We start from the raw sequence: 24270 nt of genomic DNA on the forward strand, positions 1-24270 counted from the left end.
CCACGGGCAAGCTGCTGACCTCTCTGGCAATCCATAGTCAAACTTGAGGATAGTTCCTCCTACCTGACAGAGGGTGGTGAGGAGGGAATAAGAGAGGGCCAGACCCTGCCCAGCCCTGTGCCTGGCACATAGTAAAGGCACAGGACAAGGTAGCAGCTGTTACATCATAGCAGGGGGTTACCATGTGACCCCAGGAAGAGATGCCTCTGCCCTGTCGACCCAGTGCATCTCAGTCACCATCCCCTGCTGGAGAGAGAGCTCAGAAATGGCTCCTCAGTGGGCAGTGCCCACTTTGAGCAGATCAGGTGTGTGAAACTTTGAGTAATGGCACAATCCACTACCAGAAGAGGCTTCTCTACCAACCACACCAGCCTGCGGGAGTCACAGGACCCTAAAACAGGGGCATCTTGCTCATAATCTAAGTGCAATAGTTACCATATATCCAGCTCTTACTATTCTCCACAATATGATTCCTCTCATTTTATAGATGGAAAAAGCAAGATTCAGGCAGAAGGAACTTGCTAAACAAAGCTAGGAATTCAGTCTAAGTTGGTCTGGATGCAACCAGAACACAGCTATTGTAGAAAACAAGAAATGCCAACATTCCCATTGCTAATTGGGATTTTAAAAAACCTTAAAAATGTCCAGGCATGACAGCTCGCATCTGTAATCCCAGCATTTTGGGAGGCCAAGGTGAGAGGCTCACTTCAGGCCAGGAGTTTGAGACCAGCCTGGGCAACACTGTGAGACCCTGTCTCTACAAAAAATACAAAAATTAGCTGGGTGTGGTGGCATGCACCTGTAGTCCCAGCTCCTGGGGAGGCTGAGTTCTGAGGATTGATTGAGCCAGAAAGGTCGAGGCTGCAGTGAGCCATGATCATGCTACTGCACTCCAGCCTGGGCAACAGAGCAAGACTCTGCCTCACTAAAAAAAAAAAAATAAAGTCAAAAATGGACATAACCCCGGGACTAAGTAATTCAAATTACCAAAGATATGATCAAATCAAGTGTGCAAAGATATATTAATGACATTCATCACTGCATTATTTATAACAGCAAAATCTAGAAACTACTAAAACGCCCAGCAGTAGGAGACTGGCCAATTAACCATGGAATATCCATGGAAGTCTAGGAATCACTTGTGGGAGAGGATTTGATGAACTATGAAAATGTTCACATCTATTAAGTTAACCAAAAAGCAGGTTACAAGGAAGCATGTAGAATACTGTTCCTTATTCACATTACATTTGCATATCTACACATATGGAAAACAGTGGTTATCAGGGGATGGCGTGGGACAATGAGTAATTTTAAATTTTACCTAATTTTGTGCTTATACTTTCCGGTTGTTCTGCAATGAATGGTATTATGTATACAATTTAAATCTTTAAAAATTTTTAATTACAGACTTTGTAGAATTTAATTGAAAATGTTGAAGCAGCGTCCACTCCCTTCCTCCCTGGAAGAACGTGTGATGGCCGGGCTTATGCCTGTAATCCCAGCACTTTGGGAGGCCGAGGCGGGCGGATCACGAGGTCAAGAGATTGAGACCATCCTGGCCAACATGGTGAAACCCCGTCTCTACTAAAAAAAAAAAAAAAAAAAAAATACAACCGGGCATGGTGGCACATGCCTGTAATCCCAGCTACTCGGGAGGCTGAGGCAAGAGAATCGCTTGAACCCAGGAGGCGGAGGTTGTAGTGAGCCGAGATCGTGCCACTGCACTCCAGCCTGGCAATGGAGCAAGACCCTGTATCAAAAAAAAAAAAAAAAAAAAAAAAAAAAAAAGAACGTGTGATGTTTTGGGGACAGGACACCACTGCTGTAGGGGGAGGGGTGTCAGTCTCACCTTCTCCCGAAGTCTCTCCTGACTCGGAATCCTGATGCCCATCAGGCTGCGGGTGCGGGTCCCACTCCAGGGGCGGCAGGTGCTGCTGGGCCAGGCGGAAGTCCTCTAGGAGCTCAGGGCTGGTGGCATTGGGAAAGAGTCTCTCTTCCTCCCAGCTTTGTGAACTACTTCTATCCACATCCCTCTTGTCCTCGGCCCAGGCCCAGCGCCGCCGCCGGGGGCCCTTCCCCAGGCCAGGCTCAGCCCAGCGGATCTCAGTCTCCGAGCTGGCCATTGGGGCTGGCCTGGGCTTCACCTGGGCCACTTCATCTTCAGGAGACAGAGCTGCTGCCAGGGGCCCCAGAGTCACCGCTGGTTCCTGTCAGCATCGGCCATCCTGCCTGTGCCCTGTCAGGGACACATTCAAGAGATAACATTAATCAATCCTGATCCCCTCTTTTATTCGGAACAAGAAGTTACCAGCAGGAACTCTGGAATTAGCCCCAGTTCAACTCCTGGCTGCGTCCTCCCGAAGCTGTGTCACCTTGGGCAAGTCACTCTGCCTTCATTTTCTTCATCAGTAAAGCTGGGATAATAATTCCTCTCTCTCTCCAGGGTTTTTTTTTTTTTTTTGAGACACAGTCTCACTCTGTTGCCCAGGCTGGAGTGCAGTGGCACGATCTCGGCTCACTGCAACCTCCATCTCCCAGGTTCAAGCAATTCTCCTGCCTCAGCCTCCTGAGTAGCTGGGACTACAGGTGCACGCCACCACACCCGGCTAATTTTTGTATTTTTTAGTTTCACCATATTGGCGAGGCTGGTCTCGAACTCCTGACCTTGTGATCCACCCGCCTTGGCCTCCCAAAGTGCTGGGATTACAGGCGTGAGCCACCATGCCCGGCCCCCTCCAGGGTTTTATAAACTAGATGAGACACAGGATGAGGAGCCCAGTGGCCAGTGCACCAACGAACAGGTGTTGAATGCATGCTAGCTAGTGTTACTGCGTACTGGCTCTTCGTGTGGGCATGGGGCACAGGCCCTGCTCACGGGAGAACTGATGGCCCAGGAGGAAGCAGACGATCACCAGGCAACTACAAATCCAGGTGAGATGTGCTGGAGGAGGCACGGGGGCTGCCCTGACACAGGCCAGGGAAGTCTGGTGATCCCAGTTTAGAAGCCGGTTCCTCTGAGAATCCTCTCTGGCCTCACTGGGGTAAGAATTCAGATTGAGAAGTGGGGGAGGATGATGAAAAAAGCATTCCAGGCCAGGTAGGATAGCTCACGCCTATAATCCCAGCACTTTGGGAGGCTGAGGCGAGTGGATCACTTGAGTCTAGGAGTTCGAGACCAGCCTGGGCAACATGGCAAAACCTTGTCTCTAGAAAAATTAGCCAGGTGTGATTGTGCACACCTGTAGTCCCAGCTACTCCAGAGGTCGAGGTGGGAGGATCACTTAAGCCCGGGAGGTTGAGGCTGCAGTGAGCCATGACAGTGCCACTGCACTCCAGCCTGGGCAACAAAGTGAGACCCTGTCTCAAAAGGAAAAAAAAAAAAAAAAAAGGTAGCATTTCAGTACCCAACATAATTGAAAAACAGGTGCTCAAACGAAAAGGCATGAAGTCCCAGCACATGCTACAGTATAGATGAACCTCAAAAACATTATGCTAAGTGAAAGATGTGAGACACAAAGGCCACATATGGTGTGATTCTATGGATAGGAAATATCCAGGCAAGGTAACTCCTTGGAGAGTGAAAGCAGACTGGTATTTGCCAAGGGCTGGGGGAGAGGAGAGCGGGCACTAAATGCTTGCTGGGTATGGGATTACCTTCTGAAGTGATGAAAATGTTTTGCAACTAGATGGAGGTGGCAGTTACTCAACACTGTGAATATACTAAATGTCACTGAACTGTTTACCTAAAAATGGTTAGTTTTATGTTATGTGAATTTCACCTCAATTTAAAGAAAAAGCCTTCCGAGTGAGGGGTGAGGCGACCTGGGGGCGGGGAGCAAGCCTACCAGGGGCTTTCCTGGACCTGGGAGTGGTTTCGCCGCCGATGGCTGGGGTATTGAACACAGGGAAAGCCCATCAGAGGTGTGGTTTAAAAGTTCCCCTTGGGCTGCTCTGGGAGAATGAACCAGGGAGGCTGGCCACACGGGGGACCCGTCAGGCGGCTGCTGCAGGAACAGGGTAGCCAGAGATGGGCTCCTCCGCTGCCTTCCCTCAACCCTCTCCTTCTTTCCCTCTTTCCTTCTCCCTCTCGTCTCCTTTTGCCTCTTCCTTCTGACGCTCCTGCTATTTCCCTAAGCGCTTCCTCTATGCCAGCACTGAGCCAGGCCCAGGAAGTGCAAAGCTGACCCAGAGTGGGCACGGTCCCCCAGGGAGCTCCCTGCCATGGAGGGTTCAGAGAACTGCAGCCCATCAGCGCAGCGGCCCCCAGGGCAGCTCACACAAAGGCCTTCTTCCACAGATGGGGAAACTGGGATCCAGAGAGGGGAGAGGCCTTGCCTAAAGCCACACAGGGGTCAGGACAAGGCAGGGGCGAAAGTCAGCCTCCTGGCCCACAGTCTGGGCTTTCTCCCCTGCATGCTGTGTCGAAGGCAGTATGACTCCAGGCCTCCCAGGACAGAAGGTCTGTGTTTGTCCCTTTATCCTCATGAACACTTGGATCCTGCTTGATTTGTGTGGCTGAGAAAAGTCAGCAGGCAACTATTTTTGGACACAAAGTTCCCCAGGGAACAGTGCAGCCCGGGAAAGGCTGACTTCTCAAGGGCTGGAGGAGGGAGGTGCAGGGAATACCATTCTTCCCTCCTTGGCTGCGACTCCTGCTCTGTGGATGGGTGTTCGGGGCTTCTATCCTCTGTCCCCGCCCAGTCTTCCTCTCTACCCCCAAATGCAGAGCCCTACAATTTCCTCCAGATCACCCTGTGTATTGTCCTCCAGCCCCATAGTCCCCACCACATGTGAAGAGCCCACTTGGCGCCAGCCTGGGTTGAAGCTTTACTTTTAAATTCTCAATCTGCCCTCCCTACAAACATGAGGGTAGAATTTGGCTAAGATCACCCAGCTACTTCCTGCCACAGCAAGATTTGCAACTGTCAATTTTGGCCTAGTGGTACCCTAATATTTTTTTAATCACACAACCCATCAGTAAAAATATATTTGCTCGAACACATCACGCTAATATATTACATGTATTGGAAAGAGTATTTTCAAAAGTGATTTTCTAAAAAGATGCAATCGAAAATTGGCCAGGTACAGCGGCTCACACCTGTAATCCCAGCACTTTGGGAGGCCGAGGTGGGCAGATCACTTGAGCTCAGGAGTTTGAGACCAGCTTGGGCAAAGTGGCAAAAGCCTGTCTCTACTAAAAATAAAAAGGAAAAAGAAAATATATACAGGTGACCCTTAATGACACAGTTTGAACCGCACAGGTCTACCTATATGTGAATTTTCTTCTGCTTCTGCCACCCCTAAGACAGTAGATCAATCTCCCCCTTAACTCCTCCTCCTCAATGTGAAGATGACAAGGATGTAGGCCTTTATGATGATCCACTTCTACTTAATGAAAGTAAGTAGATTTTCTCTTCCTTATGATTTCCTTAATAACATTTTCTTTTCTCTGGCTTACTTTATTGTAAGAAAACAGTACATAATACATATAAGACAGAAAATATGCATTAACCAACTGTTTATGTTATCAGCAAAGCTTCCAGTCAATAGCAGGCTATTGATAAAGTTTTGGGGGAGTTAAAAGTTATAAGCAGATTTTTGACTGCATGAGGCACTCCTAACCCCTGTATTATTCAAGGATCAACTGTATTTTATTTTATTGAGACAGGGTCTCACTGCTACCCAGGCTGGAGTACAATGGCAATCAGAGCTCAATGTAGCCTTGACCACCTGGGCTCAAGCGATCCTCCCACCTCGGCCTCCTGAGTAGCTAAGACCACAGGTATGCGCCACCATGCCTGGCTAATTTTAAAAATTTTTTTTTGTCGAGATGGGGTTTTGCCATGTTGCCCAGGCTGGTTTTGAACTCCTTGTTTCAAATGATCCTCCTGCCTCGGCCTCCCTATGTGCTGGGATTACAGGCATGAGCCACCCACCCAGCTGGTCAACTATATTTTAAATAGAAGCTCTAATCCTTGCTTCTCATACCTTCTGCAGGGCCTGTACCCTTCTTGGAAATCCCTGCCAGGGATCTTAAGCTTCAGTGTGCTTAAGAATCCTCTAAGCATGCAGTTTCCTGAAACAACCTGCAGAGAGCCTGACTCAGTGGCCCTGGGATAGGGCCCAGGAATCTGCATTTTAAACCAGGGCCTCAGGCAGGGCCTGCCCTTTGAAGTTCACTAGGCCTCCTGGCTCCTGCTGTTATGGCAGGTGGAGAAGAGGCTACAATTTAGCTGTTGCTTTTCTGATTCTGAAGCCTCTGCTGAGGAAGGGGCCAGGGGAGGTATGCGGTTTTTTGACTTTTTAAAGGGCTTTTTTTCTAGCTCTGCCACAGAGCAGCCTGCCCAATCACAGAGCCCTCTGGGTGCACAAAGAGGAACATCCTGTCTTCTGGGATGACTCAGTCGTGGCAGAAATCTCACTGTAACCAGGGGAAGGTGCACGTCAGAGGCAGCTGCAGTGACTGACTAGAGTTTCGCACTTGCCCCCAGGCGCCTAAACCAGTGAGCCTTTCCTGAGCCAGGCCTTCCATGCGAGCCATGGCCCTCCTCACCACAAAGCCCCAGAACTGGCCAGCTAGTCAGTCAACAAACACACATTAGTGCCAACTACCTGCCAACCTCAGGCTGGGATGATGCTGTGATAGAGAAGCAGGCTGGGCATCAGGAGACAGGTGCTAGTCCTGGCTGCTGTTACTCACTGTGTATAGCTGGGCTTGCATTTTCCTCACTGTAAAATAGAGAAAGTACCACCTGCTCTTGATATCGCAAGGGGATATCACCCTGCTAGGGTGGGTTGGGAGGCAGGGGATGGGACTCAAAGAGCTTTGAAGTCCCTGATTGACTCAGCTTCTAAGGGCAACAGCCTCAGAACTGTTAACCTCTCTCCTCCTCCCTGAGGTCACATTTCAAAGTACAAAGATACATACTGAGCACCCAGTGGGCGCAAATTAACTTTTTAAAAAAGCCCTATGACTTCCTACTATATACCAGGCGCTACATAAGATGCAAAGAATATAGAAAAGAGTAAAAGTGTTCCAAGATTTTAAACGGTGGGGGATAGTACAATACAGAAGTGTTACCAAAGGAAGCTTTAAGGTGGGCTTGAGAAACAATGAGGATTTGGGGGAGAAGACTGGGGAGGGCATTCCAGGCAGCGGGAACAGCACGAAGGCAAAGGCACGGAGGTCTGAAAGTATGGCCTGACCTTGAAGGAGAGCTATGGGCAGGTGTCCCTGCATGCCAGATAAAGGCAGAGTTGTTCCAGCCAGCCCTCGTTAGGGCAGCAGGGCTGCTCCTAAAAGGCAGTGAGTGGGGTTTGGTGAAGACTCCAGCAGTGTGAGCTGGGGAGGGCTATGGAGTTCAGGGTCCCCGCCATCCCTGGAGAAATTGGCCCCACAAGGAAGTAGCAGCCACTGCACCCTCCTTCTGTACATCTCCTTCTTACACCCAAGCTGCCACTGTCCCTGCTCTCTCAAGGGTCTAACAGACCACTGAGGTGTCTATCTTCAGTTCCTGGGTGGGATGGACTCTTCTTCCCCACCACCCACACAGGGCTTGTCCGCCGGCTCAGTCATTCCACAGCCAGGGACCCTTCCCTTTATGGCTCAATCCCTCAGAACTGCCCAGACTCCCAGGCTCTCCTTTGCCAGCACAGCTACGCAGCCCGCACAGCCTCCCCGTGCCCTCTGCAGCCCCTTCCCATCCAGCCAGAGCTGTCCAGGGTGCCACCCTGCTTCTACCCTCACCCACACCCTGACACCTCCCAGATGAAGAAACTGAGGCACAGAGACATGGCCCGCTCTCACAAGACCTCACAGCCAGGAAGCGCAGACAGAGGATTCAAAGCTGGGGTGCTGCAACTCTGAAACCAAGGCTGTCAGATGTGTCAGGGAGATGGGGAAGGAAGACCACCCCCCAAATCAGTAACCAGACCTTCCAAAAAGGCTCAACCATACCCCCACCCACCGGCTGACAGGGCACAGACTTGCTGTTCTCAAGGGGTTCCCACCAGCTGTGTGGACTCTAGTCCCACAAGGAAGCACCAGCCACTCCCCCTCTGTGTCCTCCCTGCCCCCAGCCCGCTCCAGCAGCAGAGGCCGAGGAGAAAGAGAAACGGTGCCCTGGCTGTTGCCAGCTCTGGTCTTGCCATCCTCAAGAGCTGAGCTGGGTCTGCTGGTCCTCGGACCGTCCTTGGCTCCTCTCCTTGCTCTTACGCAGCTGGCATAAGGGGCCACTCCTTCAATAGGGACCACCCCCCGGCGCCGTCGCTGCCTCCTGGCCTGTTGCCCATGCCTGCATCGTCTCTGAGACCCCTTAGCAACCAAGGACACTAACTCTCCAGGTGCAGACGACGACACCCCAGGCACAGAGATGGACCCGCCTATCCAAGTTCACAAGACATCAGAATCAGAGCTGGGACTGGAATCTAGCATCCTGAGGCTTGACGAAATCCTCCTTAAATCCACCCTTGCCCTGGAGGCCGGGCTCCCCTGAGCCAAGAGAAAAGCGGTGCAGCTCCAGCAGCAGCAACTTCCTGGCTGGGCTGGTCCGGCTGCCTGGACTGTCCCGGAGAGTCTGTGACTGGCCTGTCCAGAAGGAAGGCGGCCTCCCGGGCCCTCCTCCGTTCCGATCCCTTACCTCTCTCGGGCTCCACCACCGTCCTGCCGACCCAGTTTCAGGGGACCTGCCTGTGAATTCTTTGTTCCAAACCCAGGGAGCCCCCTGTCTCCATTGCGCCCTGGCCCACCTCCAGGCCGTTCTGCCAGCCCAAGCTGCTGCTCACAGACCAGCATCGCTCCCCACCTCTCCCCGCCCCTGCTGCGGCTGAGGCCGCCTCGCCTCGGCAGGAAGCGCCCAGCCTGATTTCCTACAAGTGTTTGTCAGAAGGAGGGGGTTTGTCTGCGTGCAGAGCAAGAGCTGGAGGAGCTTAACCCCTTGCAAGCCCTCCGCAGTCAGCGCTGCCCAGGAAAGGACTCAGGGAGCAAACTCCTGACGTCCTGGGTTTGGGATCATCTCAGCCCAGGCCCTGCAGGTACAGATGGGGAGACTAAAGCACAGAGAAGGTCAGAGGCTTGGCCAAGGTCACACAGCATGCTGTAGCTCCTACCCTCTAGGCCCTCTTCAACCACGGCCTGACCTTAGCCGAGGCTCCTTCCCTCTCTAGGCCTCAGGGCCCATGTGCACGGTGAGAGCTCAGACTCAACACCACTCCTGCCCTTCCAGCTCTGACTCTGCCAATGTGCAACCTGAATCTCAGGGAGACCGTGGTGATTCCTGCCATCTCAACCCACCGTCCTCACCCCGAGGTGGTCCTGCAGCCAGAGTGGGATGTTCGGGGCAGCATGGAGGTGTGAACCTGGCAGATCAGGTAAACTTTCCCTTGTTGTAAGAACCCTCCAAGGGTTCACCAGACGTTGGGAACAGATCGATCCTGATGGTCAGTCGAGCTGTCTTTTCTCAAGCCCCACCATCCCATTCCTTCATTCGTAGGTACTCACTGAGCTCCTACTGTGTGGCGGGTGCTTTTAAAGCACCTGGGAATATGGCAGGGCCCAAGACAGGCCAGTCCCCTGCTCTCCGCTCTAGCAGAGACATGGACAATAAGCAAGCACATGTATAATTTCAAGGAGACAGCTGTGAACAATGAGACTGGGTGACGATCCATGTCCCAGGCCAGGTGGCACTGAAGCCTGGGGCTCACCCCAGGCCAACAGAGTCAGTCTCTGGGCATCAGACATTTTAAGTGTCCCAGGTGACTGGCCCTGGTAGAGAACCCATGGGACCAAGAGTAATGGGTTGGAGGAGAAGGGTTATAGGACGGTCAGGAAGGTCTCTATGAGGAGGTGACATTCAAATAAGGCACTGGAAGGAAGAGGGGGTCAAAAGCAAGCCACAAGAAGGTTTGGGGCAGAGTGTTCTGGGAGGGCAAGTGGAAAGGCCAAGGTGGGGGAGCCAGCGGGCTTTCCCTGAGAACAGCAAGGCCTGTGTACCCGGGGCAGAGAGAGTCAAGCGGGAGAAGCAGGAGCTTCACAGAAAAGGGTGCACAGGAGCACAAGAGGCTCCCAACACTGGCCCCACCCAGGACCCAGAGACTCTGAGTCAGGAAACAAAAAGAAAGAGGAAAAAAAACAGGCCTCTGTATTGTCCAAAAAGCCCTCCAGGTAATTCTGATAAGCAGCCAGATTTGGGAACCACCCATGTAGGAGAGAAAAAAATCTTAGAGTCACTGTGGACCTGGGTTCAAATCCCAGCCCCATCTCCTGCTGGCTCTGACCTTTGAAGCTTCACCTCTCTAAGCCTCAGTTTCTTCATCTGTAAAACAGGGATAAGAAGAGTAGCCACCCCACAGGGGCTGCTATAAAGATTCAATGACATGATGCCTACCAACGGTAGAGCGGGGGAGCCAGAACACAGCCATGTATTGAGCTATTTTATTATTGCTACTACAACTATTGCTGCTACTTAGGTATAAGTCTCTGGTCTCCTCTAAAGGCTAGATCTTAATACCTTTCCTGAAGCCTGGCACACTGTTTATGGCTGATGAATGCGTTCTGTGAATGAATGAATGAATGAATGAATGAATGAGTGGACATTCCCAAGGTCAGCTTGTGAATATCTGGCGTAGCCAGGGCTAGAACCAGGAGCCCTCATCCTGGTAATCGCCCACCCCTCTATCCCCTTTCCTGCCTTTTACCCACATCTGGGTGGCAGGGCTCTCCCTGTAGCCCCCAGCCCCACATGGAGCAGAGCCAAACCCTAATGAGGCCCCTCCCTATCAGCTCTGGAGGCCATGTGTGCCATTGTGCAAGGGGCGGGCTCCCCTGACACCCTGTCACTCACTCACCCTCCCTCCCTGGTCATTAACCCAGGCAGCACTGCTATCAACTCCAGGTGGCTGCCATTGCTGGGCATAGCCTGTGGCCCCTGGATAACCCCAAACCCATCTTAGGGGCAGCCACCTAACACCAAGGAGAACCGCCTGCAGTGCAGTCTGTTCCATTTCCTTGCACCCCCAAGCATGACCAACCCTCCTCCCTGCCTTTGCTCATGCACTGCCCCCTCTTGGATCACTGTCCCCACCCACAGGCCAAATTCTACCAAACCGAAGCAGCATGTCTAAGACTGAGCTCCTAGTATTGCCACCCTCCAAACCCACCCCTCCTTAGTCTGGCCCATCTTTCACCCAGGTACACACTGAGAATCAACTGTGACCCTGGACACTTCCTTTTCCCTTACATCCCATAACCAATCCATCATCAACTCCCAGTGATTTCATTTCCTAAATTTCACCAGAATCTGTCCCCGTTTCTGCATCCCCACGTGGGTCCCTGGATCGGCCTTGCCTGGAAAGCTCTAGGGTCCACTAATCTGTTCCCCACACTGCACCGATGTGGTCTTCCAAGATAGAAGTTCCAAACAAGACCCTTCCATGCTTCAGACGCACAGCTAGCTACCATGGCTCTGAGAAAGAAGATGAAACTCCACGAGCTGGCCGCTGCTGCAGCCTCTTCTCCCGCCACCCTCTCTGCCCTTGCTCAGCATGCTCCTGCCATACAGGCCTCCTTGCTCTTCCTGGGACAGATGTGTCCTGCTCCTCCCCTCACCCAGTCCCACTTCTTTTCCCTGTTAACTTCTAGGCAACCTCCAGATGTCAGCTCCAGCGTGCCCTCCTTGGGGACTCCCCATTTGGAACTATATTTCATATGTGATTATTTGATTAACATCTGTCTCTTGACTCAGTTGGGAGCTCTGTGAGGCTCTCATCATCATATCCCCAGGACCCAGCACACAGGCCCTGATATACAATAGAAATACAATAAATATATCCTGGATGATCCACTCAACCTAGCTACTTGCCCAAGCCTGACTCATAGCCCTCATAACAACCCAATGAGGCTGATGTGACAACCCCATTTCACAGTTGGGTAAACAGAGGCCCCTAGAGCCCAAGCAGCTTGCCCAAGGTCACAAAGGTGATGAGCTGCAGTAGAGTTTCAAACGCACAAAGACCTGGCTTCTAATAACCAAGCTTGGTGCTCACAGCATTGCAGCCCGTAGAGATAATTAATACCTGTGCACAATAAAATCGAGAGTGGAGCTTCTTACCAACTAATTGCAATTCACAAAGCCAATGTTCCAATTTTATAGTGAGGCCCTGGTTCCACACAGAGCCTTTTGGTTTCCCAAAATGCTTTCTTCTCCTTTATAGCACTAGATGCTCAAGAACAGAACGTCTAAGTGGGGAGAACACGAGTATTATTCCATTGTATAGGTGAGGACACTGAGGCCCAGAGAAGAGAAGAGATTCGTTCCCGGTCACCCAGAAAAGAAACAACAACAAAAACCTCTGACTCCTGGCCAGGTGCAGTGGCTCACGCCTGTAATCCCAGCACTTTGGGAGGCTGAGGTGGGCGGATCACCTGAGGTCAGGAGTTCGACACCAGCCTGGGCAACATGATGAAACCCCATCTCTACTAAAAATACAAAAATTAGCCAGGTGTGGTGGCAGGTGCCTGTAATCCCAGCTACTTGGGAGGCTGAGGCAGGAGAATCCCTTGAACCTGGGAGGCGGAGGTTGCAGTGAGTCAAGATTGCACCATTGCACTCCAGCCTGGGTAACAGAGCAAGACTCTGTCTCAAAAAAAAAAAAAAAAAAAAAAAAAACACCAAAAACAAAAACAACAAAAAAAACCTCTTACTCCTACTGCCAGGGCTTGATGACTTTCACCCTTTTACCAGCAACAGTCGTGTGCATGGCTGTGTCTGCAGAACCCTGCCAGCCCTTCCCACGAGCCTGAGGCACAAGAATCACTTGAACCTGGGAGGCGGAGGTTGCAGTGAACCGAGATCATGTCACTGCGCTCCAGCCTGGGCAACAGAGTAAGACGCTTGCCCAAAAAAAAAAAAAAAAAAAAAAAAATCCACAGGGAGTCTGAGGGAAAGAGGAGGCAGGTGAGGATTTCCAGAGTGAACCAAGAAGAAATGATGAAGCCTGGCTAGGGAAGTAGAGAACCAAGTTCCAGCCTGAGTGACCAGGAACAAGCACCTTCCTTTCTCTGAGCTTTGGAACCTGCGGCTTAATGAGATTGTCTCTGAGGTTATCAGAGATTATCTTCTAATGCTAAACCTCCTGGATTCTTTATTCCATTTGCCCACCCAGGCAGAAATGCCATGCAGACAGGAGGCTGCAGGGCACAGGTGTTAAGGCACATGGGCTTTGTGGGCAAACAGAGAACTCCATGTTCTCCCTTGGAAGCTGTGTGGCCTTGGGCAAGCTGCTTAACCTCTCTGAATCCCAGACTCCACATCTATAACATGGACCAATAATTATTTTACAGGGTTCTTGGGATGACTGATGAGACTATGTGCCTAAAGTTCTTGGCCCCAGTGCCCAGCTGGCACAGAATGACTGTTCACAAATAAATGGCCTTGCCTTTTCCGTGAAATGCCCTACAACCTGCTCCCTGCAGGACTGAGTTTAATTTTCCTTATCCACAGCTTCCACAATATCAACCCCAGGTCTAGCGATGAGTCCTGGACACAAAAAGGGAGAGACAGTTTTCCCAAGTGGAGGGAGGTGCTGACATTTCCCTGTGACCCTCTTCCCTGCGACCCTTAAACCAGTTCCAGGGCTCACTGACCCAGCTAGAAACTCTGTCCCCACTCTGAGTAGTTAAGGAGCAGAGCAAACAGGCCCTTCTCAGCCAACTGAGATAAGGGTTATGAGGAGGGTGCGGCCATATTGAGGAAAACACATACATAAATTCAAATTCATGCTCTTTTCAAAGAGTCAAACAAACCGTGCACGTGCCAGGAAGGGACTGCTAACAGCAAAACTATACTGAACAACTATTATGTGTCAAATACCTTATAAAAGCCTTTCCATGGACTCAGAACTCATTATTTAATCCTCATACTAATCCAAGGAGGGAAAAATTATGATGCCCATTTTATTTTATAGGTGAGGAAGCTGGTTTGAACCAAGCTGTTTGAATCTGGACAGTATAATCTTTTTTTTTTTTTTTTTTTTTGAGATGGAGTCTCGCTCTGTTGCCCAGGCTGGAGGGCAGTGGTGCGATCTCAGCTCACTGCAAGCTCCGCCTCCGGGGTTCACGCCATTCTCCTGCCTCAGCCTCCTGAGTAGCTGCAATTACAGGCAGCGGCCACCACGCCCAGCTAATTTTTTTTTTTTTTTTTTGTATTTTTAGTAGAGACGGGGTTTCACCATGTTAGCCAGTCTGGTCTCGATCTCCTGACCTCGTGATCCACCCGCCTCGGCCTCCCAAAGTGCTGGGATTACAGGCGTGAGCCACCGTGCCTGGCCCCGGACAGTGTGATCTTAATCACTTTGCAACTGAAACTTGCAATAGGTAAAATGGTTGGAAACAATCGCAGTGTCCCGTAACAGGTGATCATTGAAAGAAACTGTGATAGTTCCACTCAAAGGAATAATATTAGCTGCCGTTAACAGTCATGCTATTGAAGAATATCAAATAATGTAAAAATTTTGTTATGTTAAGTGGACAAGCCAGTTATAAAATAATATATATCTAGTTTGAGTCCACTTAAAAAAAAAACAGTAAAATATGGAGGAAGAGGAGGAGGAAGAAAGGAAGGAGACAGGATAGGAAAAAAGAAAGGGAGAGAAAGCAAAAGAAAGAGAAGGACATGCTTTAAAATGTTTACAACAGGCCATGCGCCGTGGCTCACACCTGTAATCCCAGCATTTTGGGAGGCTGAGGTGGGAGGATCACCTGAGGTCAGGAGTTCGAGACCAGCCTGGCCAACATGGCGAAACCCCGTCTCTACTAAAAATACAAAAATTAGCTGGGTGTGGTGGCATGCACCTGTAATCCCAGCTACTCAGGAGACTAAGGCAGGAGAATCGCCTGAACCTGGGAGGCAGAGGTTGCAGTGAGCCAAGATCGTGCCACCCCACTCCAGCCTAGGCGATGACAGTGAAACTGTCTCAATTAAAAAAAAAAAAAAGTTTACAATCATTATCACTAGGTAGTAGAATTATAGGCAAGTTTTTTTGATAGGCAAGTTTACCATTTTTCCTTTTGGGTATTTTTCAAATATAACAGTTGCTTTAAAAATAAGAATGAAATGAACATGTACTATTCCTAAAAAACAAAACAAACGAATACCACCTCACATCTGTGTGGTGCTTCCTTCTGACCTTGGGCACCTCCGTCTTCAGTTTCCCCTCCTGTGAAAGGTGAAATGTATCGTTGGGTTCTTTGAGGCCCTTTACAGCTCTGACATCCTATAACATTCTGTAACCCCCACACCTTCTCCTCCTCTGTATAAACTCTAATACAATATGTTGTTTTCTACAATACAGCCATTATGCAACATGTGGGAACACATGAAAATCACTAAAAGGAAAGGAAGCAATCAGCGCCCAGCCTCAGCCACTTTTTGCATTTGGAGGCATGGCATGTGTTGCTGGATTGGATCCTCATAAATAATTAGGCATTTAACAGATGAAGAAAGGTTCAGAGAGGTTACACAACTTGCCCAAAGTCACACAGCATGTTAAGGCACAGTTGGGTCTGTACCCACAAATAAAGCATTATCCTCCAGATGAATCCTTAGTGGGGGACTGAGTGTGCCTCTTAGACCCTGAGACCTCCCCTCCTCAGTCCTGGTCCTTGGCTGTGGTCCCAAGACCCCGAGGAGACTGACAGCTGGACATCCCACTCTGGCCCTGATCCCAGGCTCCTTCCCCAGAAAAAGCTGAGCTGGCAGTAGGGGGGCTGGGGGGAGAATGCTGGCAACGACCTAGGGGCTGGTGTGGGAGCGGCACTGGGCGCAGAAGGTCTCACTCGGCAATGGAGCTGGAGTTCGCCTGACATTTGGCAAGGAAGCCCAGAGCCAAGATGGAACAGCAAGCTGGGGTGCAGGAGGGAGGGAGGAGTGAGAATGTGAGACTTTGGGGGCAGGAAGCCTGGGTAGATCAGCCCTTTGCTGTTTTGTTTCAGAACTTCTCTGATATCCTCATCTACAGACAGAGGCTTCTCCTTCCCTCAGGCATGCATGTGTAAAGTAACAAGATAATGTGTTTGTGCGCAGGACACACTCAGAAAATGAGGAGCTTCTGTTAGCCTCCTGGCTCCCCTGGCCAACTGCTGCACCTCTTCCCTATCACCCACCCTGACTTACCCCCCAATCCCTTGGCACAATGACAAATCTTAGGGCACCATCCTGTCAGGTTTTTCCCCTGCTTAACAACCATCCGTGGCTCCTGTCACTTTCAGGTTAAAGGCCAGACATTTTGGCCTGGAATTCAGGCTCATACCAACCTGTTCCCAAGTCAGGGGCTGCTGCACTGCATAACTCACACCGTACACTACAAAAGCCATCTCATAAAGGGTTTCTTCCCAAATCCCATACTTTAGGGGAGCTGCAGTGGGGCGCAGGCCTTCTGGCCTGGCTCCGCTTGGCTCTGCCAAAAAGCCCCCAACTCCAGGCTGCCAAGCAGAAGCAAGGCTGGCCTTCCATCCCCCAACACCCTTCACCTGCAGCTGTCTTAAAAAAAAAAAAAAAAAAAAAAGTAAGAAAAAGCCCTGATTTGTGGTGGTTACTAATTTTGATGGTGTTAAATACTCTTACTGAAATTGGCCATGCCAATTTCAAGCTATTGATATCACTGAATGCTGCACTAGGAAGAGATGGGCACAATCCACTCTCCCGAGCTGACACCAGCACACCCTGCACACCCCAAAGTAAGGATGCGCTAACACCAGTGAGAAGCTGTGTGACTCTTGTCAAGTGGCTTAACCTCTCTGAACCTCAGGCTTTCTATCTGTACAAGAGGGACAACAATAACACCATAACACCCACTTTGACAACATCACGTAACTGATATAATCTAGATGATCAACAACAATGTTTTGAGCACCTACTCTGTGTAGGGCTCTGTACTAGGTAGACACTAGGGAACAACAATGGTGACAAAACAGATAAGAGCTCCTGCCCTCCCGAACTTCACTTCTTGCAGTAAAATCCGTGGCACAGTGGCTAGAATGTCACACTCAATAAATATTACCTATGATATTAGCTGATAATACCAATGGTATTATTGTTGTCATTATTCCTTCCTTTCTTTGAGCCTCAGTTTCCTCATTTATTTAGAATGTGGACTCAGCAAAAGTTTCTTATGATGCCACCTCACTCAAGCCTTAAAATGGTGGTAAAGTAGATGGGCGCGGTGGCTCACGCCTGTAATCCCAGCACTTCAGGAGGCCGAGGTGGGAGGATCATGAGGTCAGGAAATCGAGACCATCCCGGCCAACATGGTGAAACCCCGTCTCTACTAAAAATACAAAAATTAGCCAGGTGTAGTGGCACACGCCTGTGATCCCAGCTACTCAGGAGGCTGAGGCAGGAGAATCGCTTGAACCCGGGCGGCAGATGTTCCCGTGAGCCGAGATCGCGCCACTGCACTCCAGCCTGGAGACAGAGCTAGACTCCATCTCAAAAAAAAAAAAGAAAAAAAAAAATGGTGGTAAAGTGGGCATTACCAACCTCATTTTGTGGAAGGGAAAACTGAGGCACTCAGAACTGAATCCAGGCTGGGGATCTAAACCCAGGTCTTCTTACTCCTGGTCTCCAGATCATTCCCACCTTCCAGGACTGAGGAAACATAAAAAGGACCAGGAATTCGACTGGGGATGTGAATGCTTTAAAAATACTTTTCCTTCTCCACGCCCCCACGGGGGGAAACTGAAGTGTCCATGTTGTGCACCAATTTCCAAAACACCCTCTCAGTATGACGGCCCTGTAGCTGGGACCATTCCCGGTCTCTCTGGAAACCCCTATCCTAGCGCCTCTGGCAGAGTCTGCAGGACGGTGGCAACTGATGAAATCCCCTTGCAAGAAACAGCCCCAATCACATGTTTTAAATGCAAACCGTCTGGACTTTAGGAGGCAAAGGCCCCACGTGGGCATCGTCTCCCTCCTGCAGAAGAACTGTGAGACGACTGCCCCAGGAATAAACCCAGAGTCCCAAAACACCATAGGTTCCACTCCCCTGTTTGTTAGTAAGTAAACCAGACTTAGGCCCTCTCTAACAGATGGGCAGCCATTGTTTTATTAACAAAACAGCCCCCAAATAAAACCCACCAATTCCAGAGGAGGCGCCTGGAAAAGTCGTTTGGGAAGTCCCTGTATGTATCTAACTTTAGTCTTTCATGCTTCAGTTCCTGCCCATTTCTTCTCCTTCTGTTCTAGAGGACAGGAACAATGTCTCTTTTCACTGCAGCCTGTCTCAGCTTCTTTCTGCTCCAACATAGCCCAGGTTTGTTATCAGCAATTTTCCCTTCCGACTATTTCAGAAGCAGGTCTTTAAACATAGGTAATGATGGACTCCAATCCGTCATTTCTTTCAACAAAAGCCCGGGAAAGGAGCTTTGGAAGTGTCGTCTAAAGTCACGCAGCAAGCAGACTCTGGTTCTGCCTGTGCCGGCCCCATCACACTGGGGAGAGCCCAGCTCTGCGCCTCCCTGCTGTGCACCCTTGGGCCAGTCGCGCCCCCTCTCTGGACCTCATTCTCTTCGGCAGGTGTACCAAGAGGGAACTGGACTTATTTTTGCAGCCCGTTCAGTTCCTACCATTGTCAGGGCTACCTACCCGACACTGGCCTTTGCTCTACCTTCCCCCCGCGACAAAAAGAGGAAAAGAAACTTGCGTTAGGCGTCCGGGAAGCGCGCGCGGCTCCGAGGGCCGCCAGGCTGCGCGGATTGTTGCTGGGTGAACGAATCTCACACAAATCCCATACAGAAAGCCTCACCTCCCCAGTAACCACAGCAACCCGGGCCACGCCTCCAGCCCAAACACAGCCTGAGGCCCCGCCAAGGCCCACCCCCGAGCTCCCCCGGGACCCCTCCCCTCCCTGCCACCAGCCCCAGCTGGAAAGAGAAAAAGCCAACGCCCCCATTGTGCAGAGGTGGAGACTGAGGCCGGAGGGTGGAGACTGTGGAACCCCGCGGGCGGGACGGTTTGGACTGGGGCCCATACCGCCCGTCCAGGGCTCCCTCCCATTCCCGGAGCGGTGATGCGTCTCCTTCCCCGTGCGCGTGGGGTTTCCACGTGGAAAAGACCGAAAGCAGCGTCGTCCCAGTGGAACGGAGCCCACCGGCGCTGTCCACTCTCCCTCCCCATTCTCCCGACGGAGAAACTGAGTCCCAGCGAGGGACAGGGACCACCCTGGACGACCCGCGAGCCCCTCCCCGCGTCTCACCTGCTGGCGGCCGCCGAGCGCGGGTGGTTTCCTGGAGTTGAGCGGCAAACAAAGGCCTCCAATCCGGGCGCGGGGCGGGGCGGTGGCTCCTTTGCATAATCCCTGAGGCCCGCCCGCGACAGCGGGCGGGCTGCCCGGAGGGGCGGGGCCTCTGGGAGCGCACCAATCACCAAAAGGCCGCCGCCATGGCCCGCCCCCAGGGACTCGGACATAGGGAGCGCAAACCCTGCTGCAGGATGAAAATCTCAGACCTGGGAGGCTGTGTGTGCCTACTGCAATCAGCCCCACCGCAGACCCGGAGATCGAGGCCCGGTCTGCGGAGGGTAAGGCATTTATGCAAGATCGCACAGAGTGGCTCACGCCTGTAATCCCAGCACTTTGGGAGGCCGGGCAGATCACCTGAGGTCAGGAGTTCGAGACTAGCCTGGCCAACAGGGTGACCGTCCCCCCACCCCCACCAGTCTCTACTAAAAATACAAAAATTAGCTGGGCGTGGTGGCGCATATCTGTAATCCCAGCTACTTGGGAGGCTGAGGCACGAGAATCGCTTGAACTTGGGAGGCGGAGGTTGCAGTGAGCCAAGATTGCGTCACTGCACTCCAGCCTGGGCGACAGAGCAAGGCTCCATCAAAAAAAAAAAAAAAAAAGATCGCACAGAGCCACAGTGAGGAGGAAATCACAAACTTCCATGGCTGAAACGGCCTGCTTAGTAACAGTAATAATAAACTTTTCTTGATCACTAATTATGGGTCAGACCTGTTGGAAGCTCTTCTGCTGTTCAGTCGTCTCCTATGAGGTAGGTAGGTATTATCACCCCCCCCCCCCCCCCCAAGTATATTCTTGTCCAACTCCCCATCAGGCAAGCATGGAAACCCAGCCCGAAGACGGACAAGAACTTTTCCAAGGTCCCGCTGTGAGTGCAGCACAGACATCATACCTTGTCCACCACACACACACCTTGAAGGATGCACGGTATCCAACTCACCTGGGCTTTTTGCCCCAGCTCTGCCACTTGCTGCCAGTGAGCCTCAGGCAAATGGGATTCATACCCACATCTTATGCGTTTGTTGAGAGTAAATAAATAAACATAATGGCAGGCCCGTAAGAAATAAATCAGTGGTACTAATTTAAAGAGCACCTTGACCGACCCTATTAACACAAGAGGGTTAATAAGTCCTGATGCAAGAAGAGACTTGCCCAAGGTCCCTCATCCAGCTGCATCCAAAGTTGAATGCTTTGGAGTTTTTCCTCCTGGTAGAAAGCACTTGCCAGTTCCCCAGGTTGCCTGCTACTCCCTAGACATATATTTAGTAGTAAGTTTAGCAGCAGCTTCTACCCACTAAGGGCCTGCTCTGTGAAAGGGGCAAACATTTTAGCTAATCCTTCTGGGCTCTGGCCCTGGAATGTCAGTGTAGGAAGGGCCCAAGGTGTTTTTCCACACAGGTCATGGAAGTGAAGTGTTTTCCTGGGTTTGAGCAGCATGGCGGTCCTGACTCTTGAACAGAATGGGGAAACTGAGGCTTGGTGCATTGTGTAACCTGCCCAGCATTCTCTAGCAAGGGAGAAGCAGACCCTGAGACTCCAGTCATTCCCCCCACCCCCCACTTTGGCATCATGAGTAAAAATGTCAGGGTCACAGGTACATGTGGCCAGGATGGACCTCTGACAACCCTCCTCCTACACTCCCAGTACTTGAAGCTGCCTTAGCCCGCCACACTGGGCCCTTCAAAAGACACCAGGACAGGTGCAGGAAAGAGCAGACCCAGGCTTAAGGTAGCTGTGGGTCCAAACTTGTCCTCCTTAGCTGTGTGACTTTGGACAACTAACTGGACCTTTCTAAGACCACTTGCAAAGGAATGTTTTTAGGTTAAAAGTTCTACTGGGAGGGGAACCCACACACTCAATGGGCTACAGCCTCAGAGTCAGGCGCAGGAATTCCAGAAGCAACAAGTCCAGAAACTCATTCTTGTCCTACTCCTTCCAAGTACAGACATGGGGCTGTGACTAACAGCTGCTGGGGGTGGCAGCTCCATTGTTAGTTTCCTGTGGCTACTGTAACAAATTAAAATGGCACAAATACCTTCTCTTACAGAGGGCAGAAGTCTGAAATGAGTCTCTCTGGGCTTCAGGTCCAGGTGACAGTAGGGCAGCTTTCTTCTGGAGGCTCGAGGGGAGAACCCACTGCCTTGCCTTTCTCTGCTTCTAGTGGCTGTCTACATTCCTCAGCTCGTGGTCCCTTCCTTCATTGTCAAAGCACATCACTGCAGCAACCTGTTTCCATCATCACACCTTGTCCTCTTCTGTTACATCTTTCTCTGCTTCCCATTTATAAGAGCCTAGTGATTATACTACGTCCACCCCATGTCAAGACTATAATCATGTCCGCAAAATCCCATTTGCCATATAAAGTAACATTCCAAAGTTCCAGGGATTTGAATCTGGGTATCTTTGGGGGCCATTATTTAGCCTATCAAACCCATTTTACAGATGGGGAACTTGAGGCTCAGAGAGGTAAAATTACTTGCCCATGACCACACAAGCTTTGGAGTTGAATGCCAGGAGATCTCAGGCCTAACGAAGCCCTCCTGCTGCTAGGTGGGGGGGTCATTCCCTGCAGAGGGTCAACAGCACCCTGTCAGGGGATGGCAGGGGTGCCTTCTGAAACACCAGCTGCCTCAGGGGAATCCATGGCTCAGGTCTCAGGTGGTCTGCCCAGGCTGGAAAGAGAACAAGGACAGCCAAGAACAGGATCTGGGACAAGAGCATGGAACCAACTGTCCCTAACCCACCTCTGGCAGAACTCTGGACATAGGACTGGACAAAGCAGGATTTCTCAAACTCTTCCATCTTCCAGACAAATATTGAGGACAGAAGGAATGAGCACTGGGGCCGGGACTGAGGCCGTACAGTAGACCATGTTTGCAACCTTTTCCTCTGAGCCCATCCCATATGTTTTGCTCTGATACCCGCTGCCCTAGGCTACTGGAACAGCTTGACCCACATAGGTAGAGAGCAGGAAGTGATTGGGAATTTATGGCCTCTCTCTGTAGCCTTTGTCTAAAGACTGACAGGCATCAAAGTCCTGCCCTCTGGCCTTGAGTGGAGACAACTCTAGGCCTAGTGTACGCCCTGGGATCCTCCTGGGATCAGGCTGAAGCTGCCCTCTGCAGACTTTGCCTGAAATCTCACCTTCGCTTGGCTTCCTCCCCTTCCCTGTCCTGCTTCCCCACTTCCTTGCTGGTCTGCCCTGAGGGCACTTCTTGAGGATTGATTGGGTACAAATCCCTATCTTTGAGGCAGTTTCTGGAAAGGAATGGGCCGCATCTGAGATTTAAAACATTCATGCACATTGTGCATTCTGCCTCATAATATACTTGTGGGTTTTAATCTAAAAATATTATCTGTAAATACTCAAGTTTTGCCTTCAAGCCTTCAATTAAGAGGCTCCAAGATGTGAGTGTGGCTCAAGCACCCCTGCACGCCCCACCGTGTATCCCAGTTGGAGCCATGCGGGCAGTCAGAGTGGTGGTCTGTGGTGCTCTGACTGCCCCCACCTGTCCTGCCCACCCCTCCCCACATGGAAACCCCAGCCACACAGGTAAACCACACAGCACGCTGGCCTCTAACCTTGTTCAGATTTCTTTATTGAAAAATTAAAGTCATAAGCTCTGTATATAAATACAATGACACTGCTGGTCACCTGCAAGGCCTCTGGGATAGGCTGGGGGTGCAGAGGGAAGCTGGGGCCTTGGGGTCCCCAGGGGCATGGGGAGGGAAATAAATAATAAACACCATGGGGGATAAGGAGCCAGGAGGAATGGGGGTGTGAACGGGGAGGTGCTCGATGCTTATTTGTGGCACTAAAGGTCTTGCAAGATGCCCCCTGACTGGGGGCCGTGTCCATGAATTCTCAAGTGACCTCACTTTGGACAAAGGCTCAGGCATCTGGGGATGGGCTGGGTCCTAGCTGGAGGGGGGACAGCAGTGCCCCCAACCCAACCTGGAGAAACCAGCACTCTGCCCTTCCTTTTCCTTTCTTCCTGTCTTGCAACCCACTTGTCTTGGGCGCCTACTGTGCACCCAGTACAGCACCAGTTCCTGACCTGACCTTCTGTCTGCCTTGTCCGGCTCTCTTCCTCTCCCAGTTCTGGTCCAGTGGGCTGGGATGGAGGGGGGATGTCTTCCTGCTACCCTGGCCATGCAGCCCCAACCCCGCAAGGAGCTTGATGAAGCCAACGGTGGGAAGGGACTGGGACCAGGGGCTGGGCAGTGGTGGGAGGCCCTCAGGCCTTGGCCTCTAGAGCATCACATTGAACTCAGTGACCAGAAAGTCAATGTAGTCACGGTCCTTAGTCTTGAAGGCCTCGGCGATAATACGGGCGGCCTCCCGGTGCTCCTTACCCCGAAGTGTCAGCCCATTCACTTCCAGGATCACGTGGCCCACCTTGAGCTGCCCACAGTTGTGAGCTGAGCCGCCTCTCTGCAGGGAGGAGACACAGGGCATGGGGTGCCCAAGGGTTAGACGGGCCTGGCTTTGACCACCAACTGGGTCAGTCCCAACACTGCCAAGCAGGCAGCTACAACCTGAGTGTCCACTTCTCGGATTAGGAAAGCTGAGGCCCGGAAGAGCAAAGGTGACATAAGCCTAGGTCTGCCCCTGAGTGCCGTGTTACCCATGGGAGTCGCAAAACCCTGGAGATGCTGAGAAAGGGCCTTTCGGGGGTAAGGAGAGATGGCAAGTGGGGCCCCTGGGGACATACCTGAATAGTGACAATCCTAGGCAGGGGCTGGCGGGTGTTGGCACCACCCTCGATGGCGATGCCCAGGGTGGCCGCACTTTTCTTCACACGGACCAGAGTGGACGTGGGCTCCAGAAGTCCAGGCTGTGGGTATTAGGAAGGACACCACTGAGGCCTTCGCAGTTGGCAGGCCTGGCCAGGGGGCTGGGCCGGGCCGTGACACCACCCTGGGTCAGCAGAGCTCAGGCTCCAGCGCTGTGTCGGGAGCCTCAGGTGTGCCACG

General features: G+C 51.5%; 2 protein-coding genes across 26 annotated transcripts in view; both read right to left on the reverse strand.

Moving 5' to 3' along the window:
* The window catches only part of AKNA (AT-hook transcription factor), a 62310-nt gene extending 42996 nt beyond the window's left edge, over window positions 1–19314 (reverse strand). For 2 of the 19 annotated variants that reach the window (XM_063696710.1, XM_031014332.3), the window contains exons 1-2: window positions 19249–19314; window positions 1850–2236 (exon numbers count right to left, since the gene is read on the reverse strand). In XM_063696710.1, the coding sequence (XP_063552780.1) occupies window positions 1850–2123 (274 nt within the window). In that variant the 5' untranslated portion in view covers window positions 2124–2236; window positions 19249–19314. Of the gene's footprint in view, window positions 1–1849; window positions 2237–8639; window positions 8854–15154; window positions 15214–17534; window positions 17643–18131; window positions 18827–19248 lie in introns of those variants that run through there. The other 17 variants (XM_063696709.1, XM_063696703.1, XM_063696707.1 and 14 more) reach the window with 16 other exon arrangements.
* A 3557-nt stretch (window positions 19315–22871) lies between these two features.
* Window positions 22872–24270, reverse strand: part of WHRN (whirlin) — a 102969-nt gene continuing 101570 nt past the window's right edge. For all 7 annotated transcript variants that reach the window (XM_019034078.4, XM_063696715.1, XM_019034079.4 and 4 more), the window contains 2 exons: window positions 24009–24131; window positions 22872–23728 (listed from right to left, as the gene is read on the reverse strand). In XM_019034078.4, the coding sequence (XP_018889623.3) occupies window positions 23546–23728; window positions 24009–24131 (306 nt within the window). In that variant the 3' untranslated portion in view covers window positions 22872–23545. The remainder of the gene's footprint in view (window positions 23729–24008; window positions 24132–24270) is intronic.

This window comes from Gorilla gorilla, chromosome 13 (genome assembly GCF_029281585.2).
Source record: "Gorilla gorilla gorilla isolate KB3781 chromosome 13, NHGRI_mGorGor1-v2.1_pri, whole genome shotgun sequence".
NCBI classification, from domain to species: domain Eukaryota; kingdom Metazoa; phylum Chordata; class Mammalia; order Primates; family Hominidae; genus Gorilla; species Gorilla gorilla.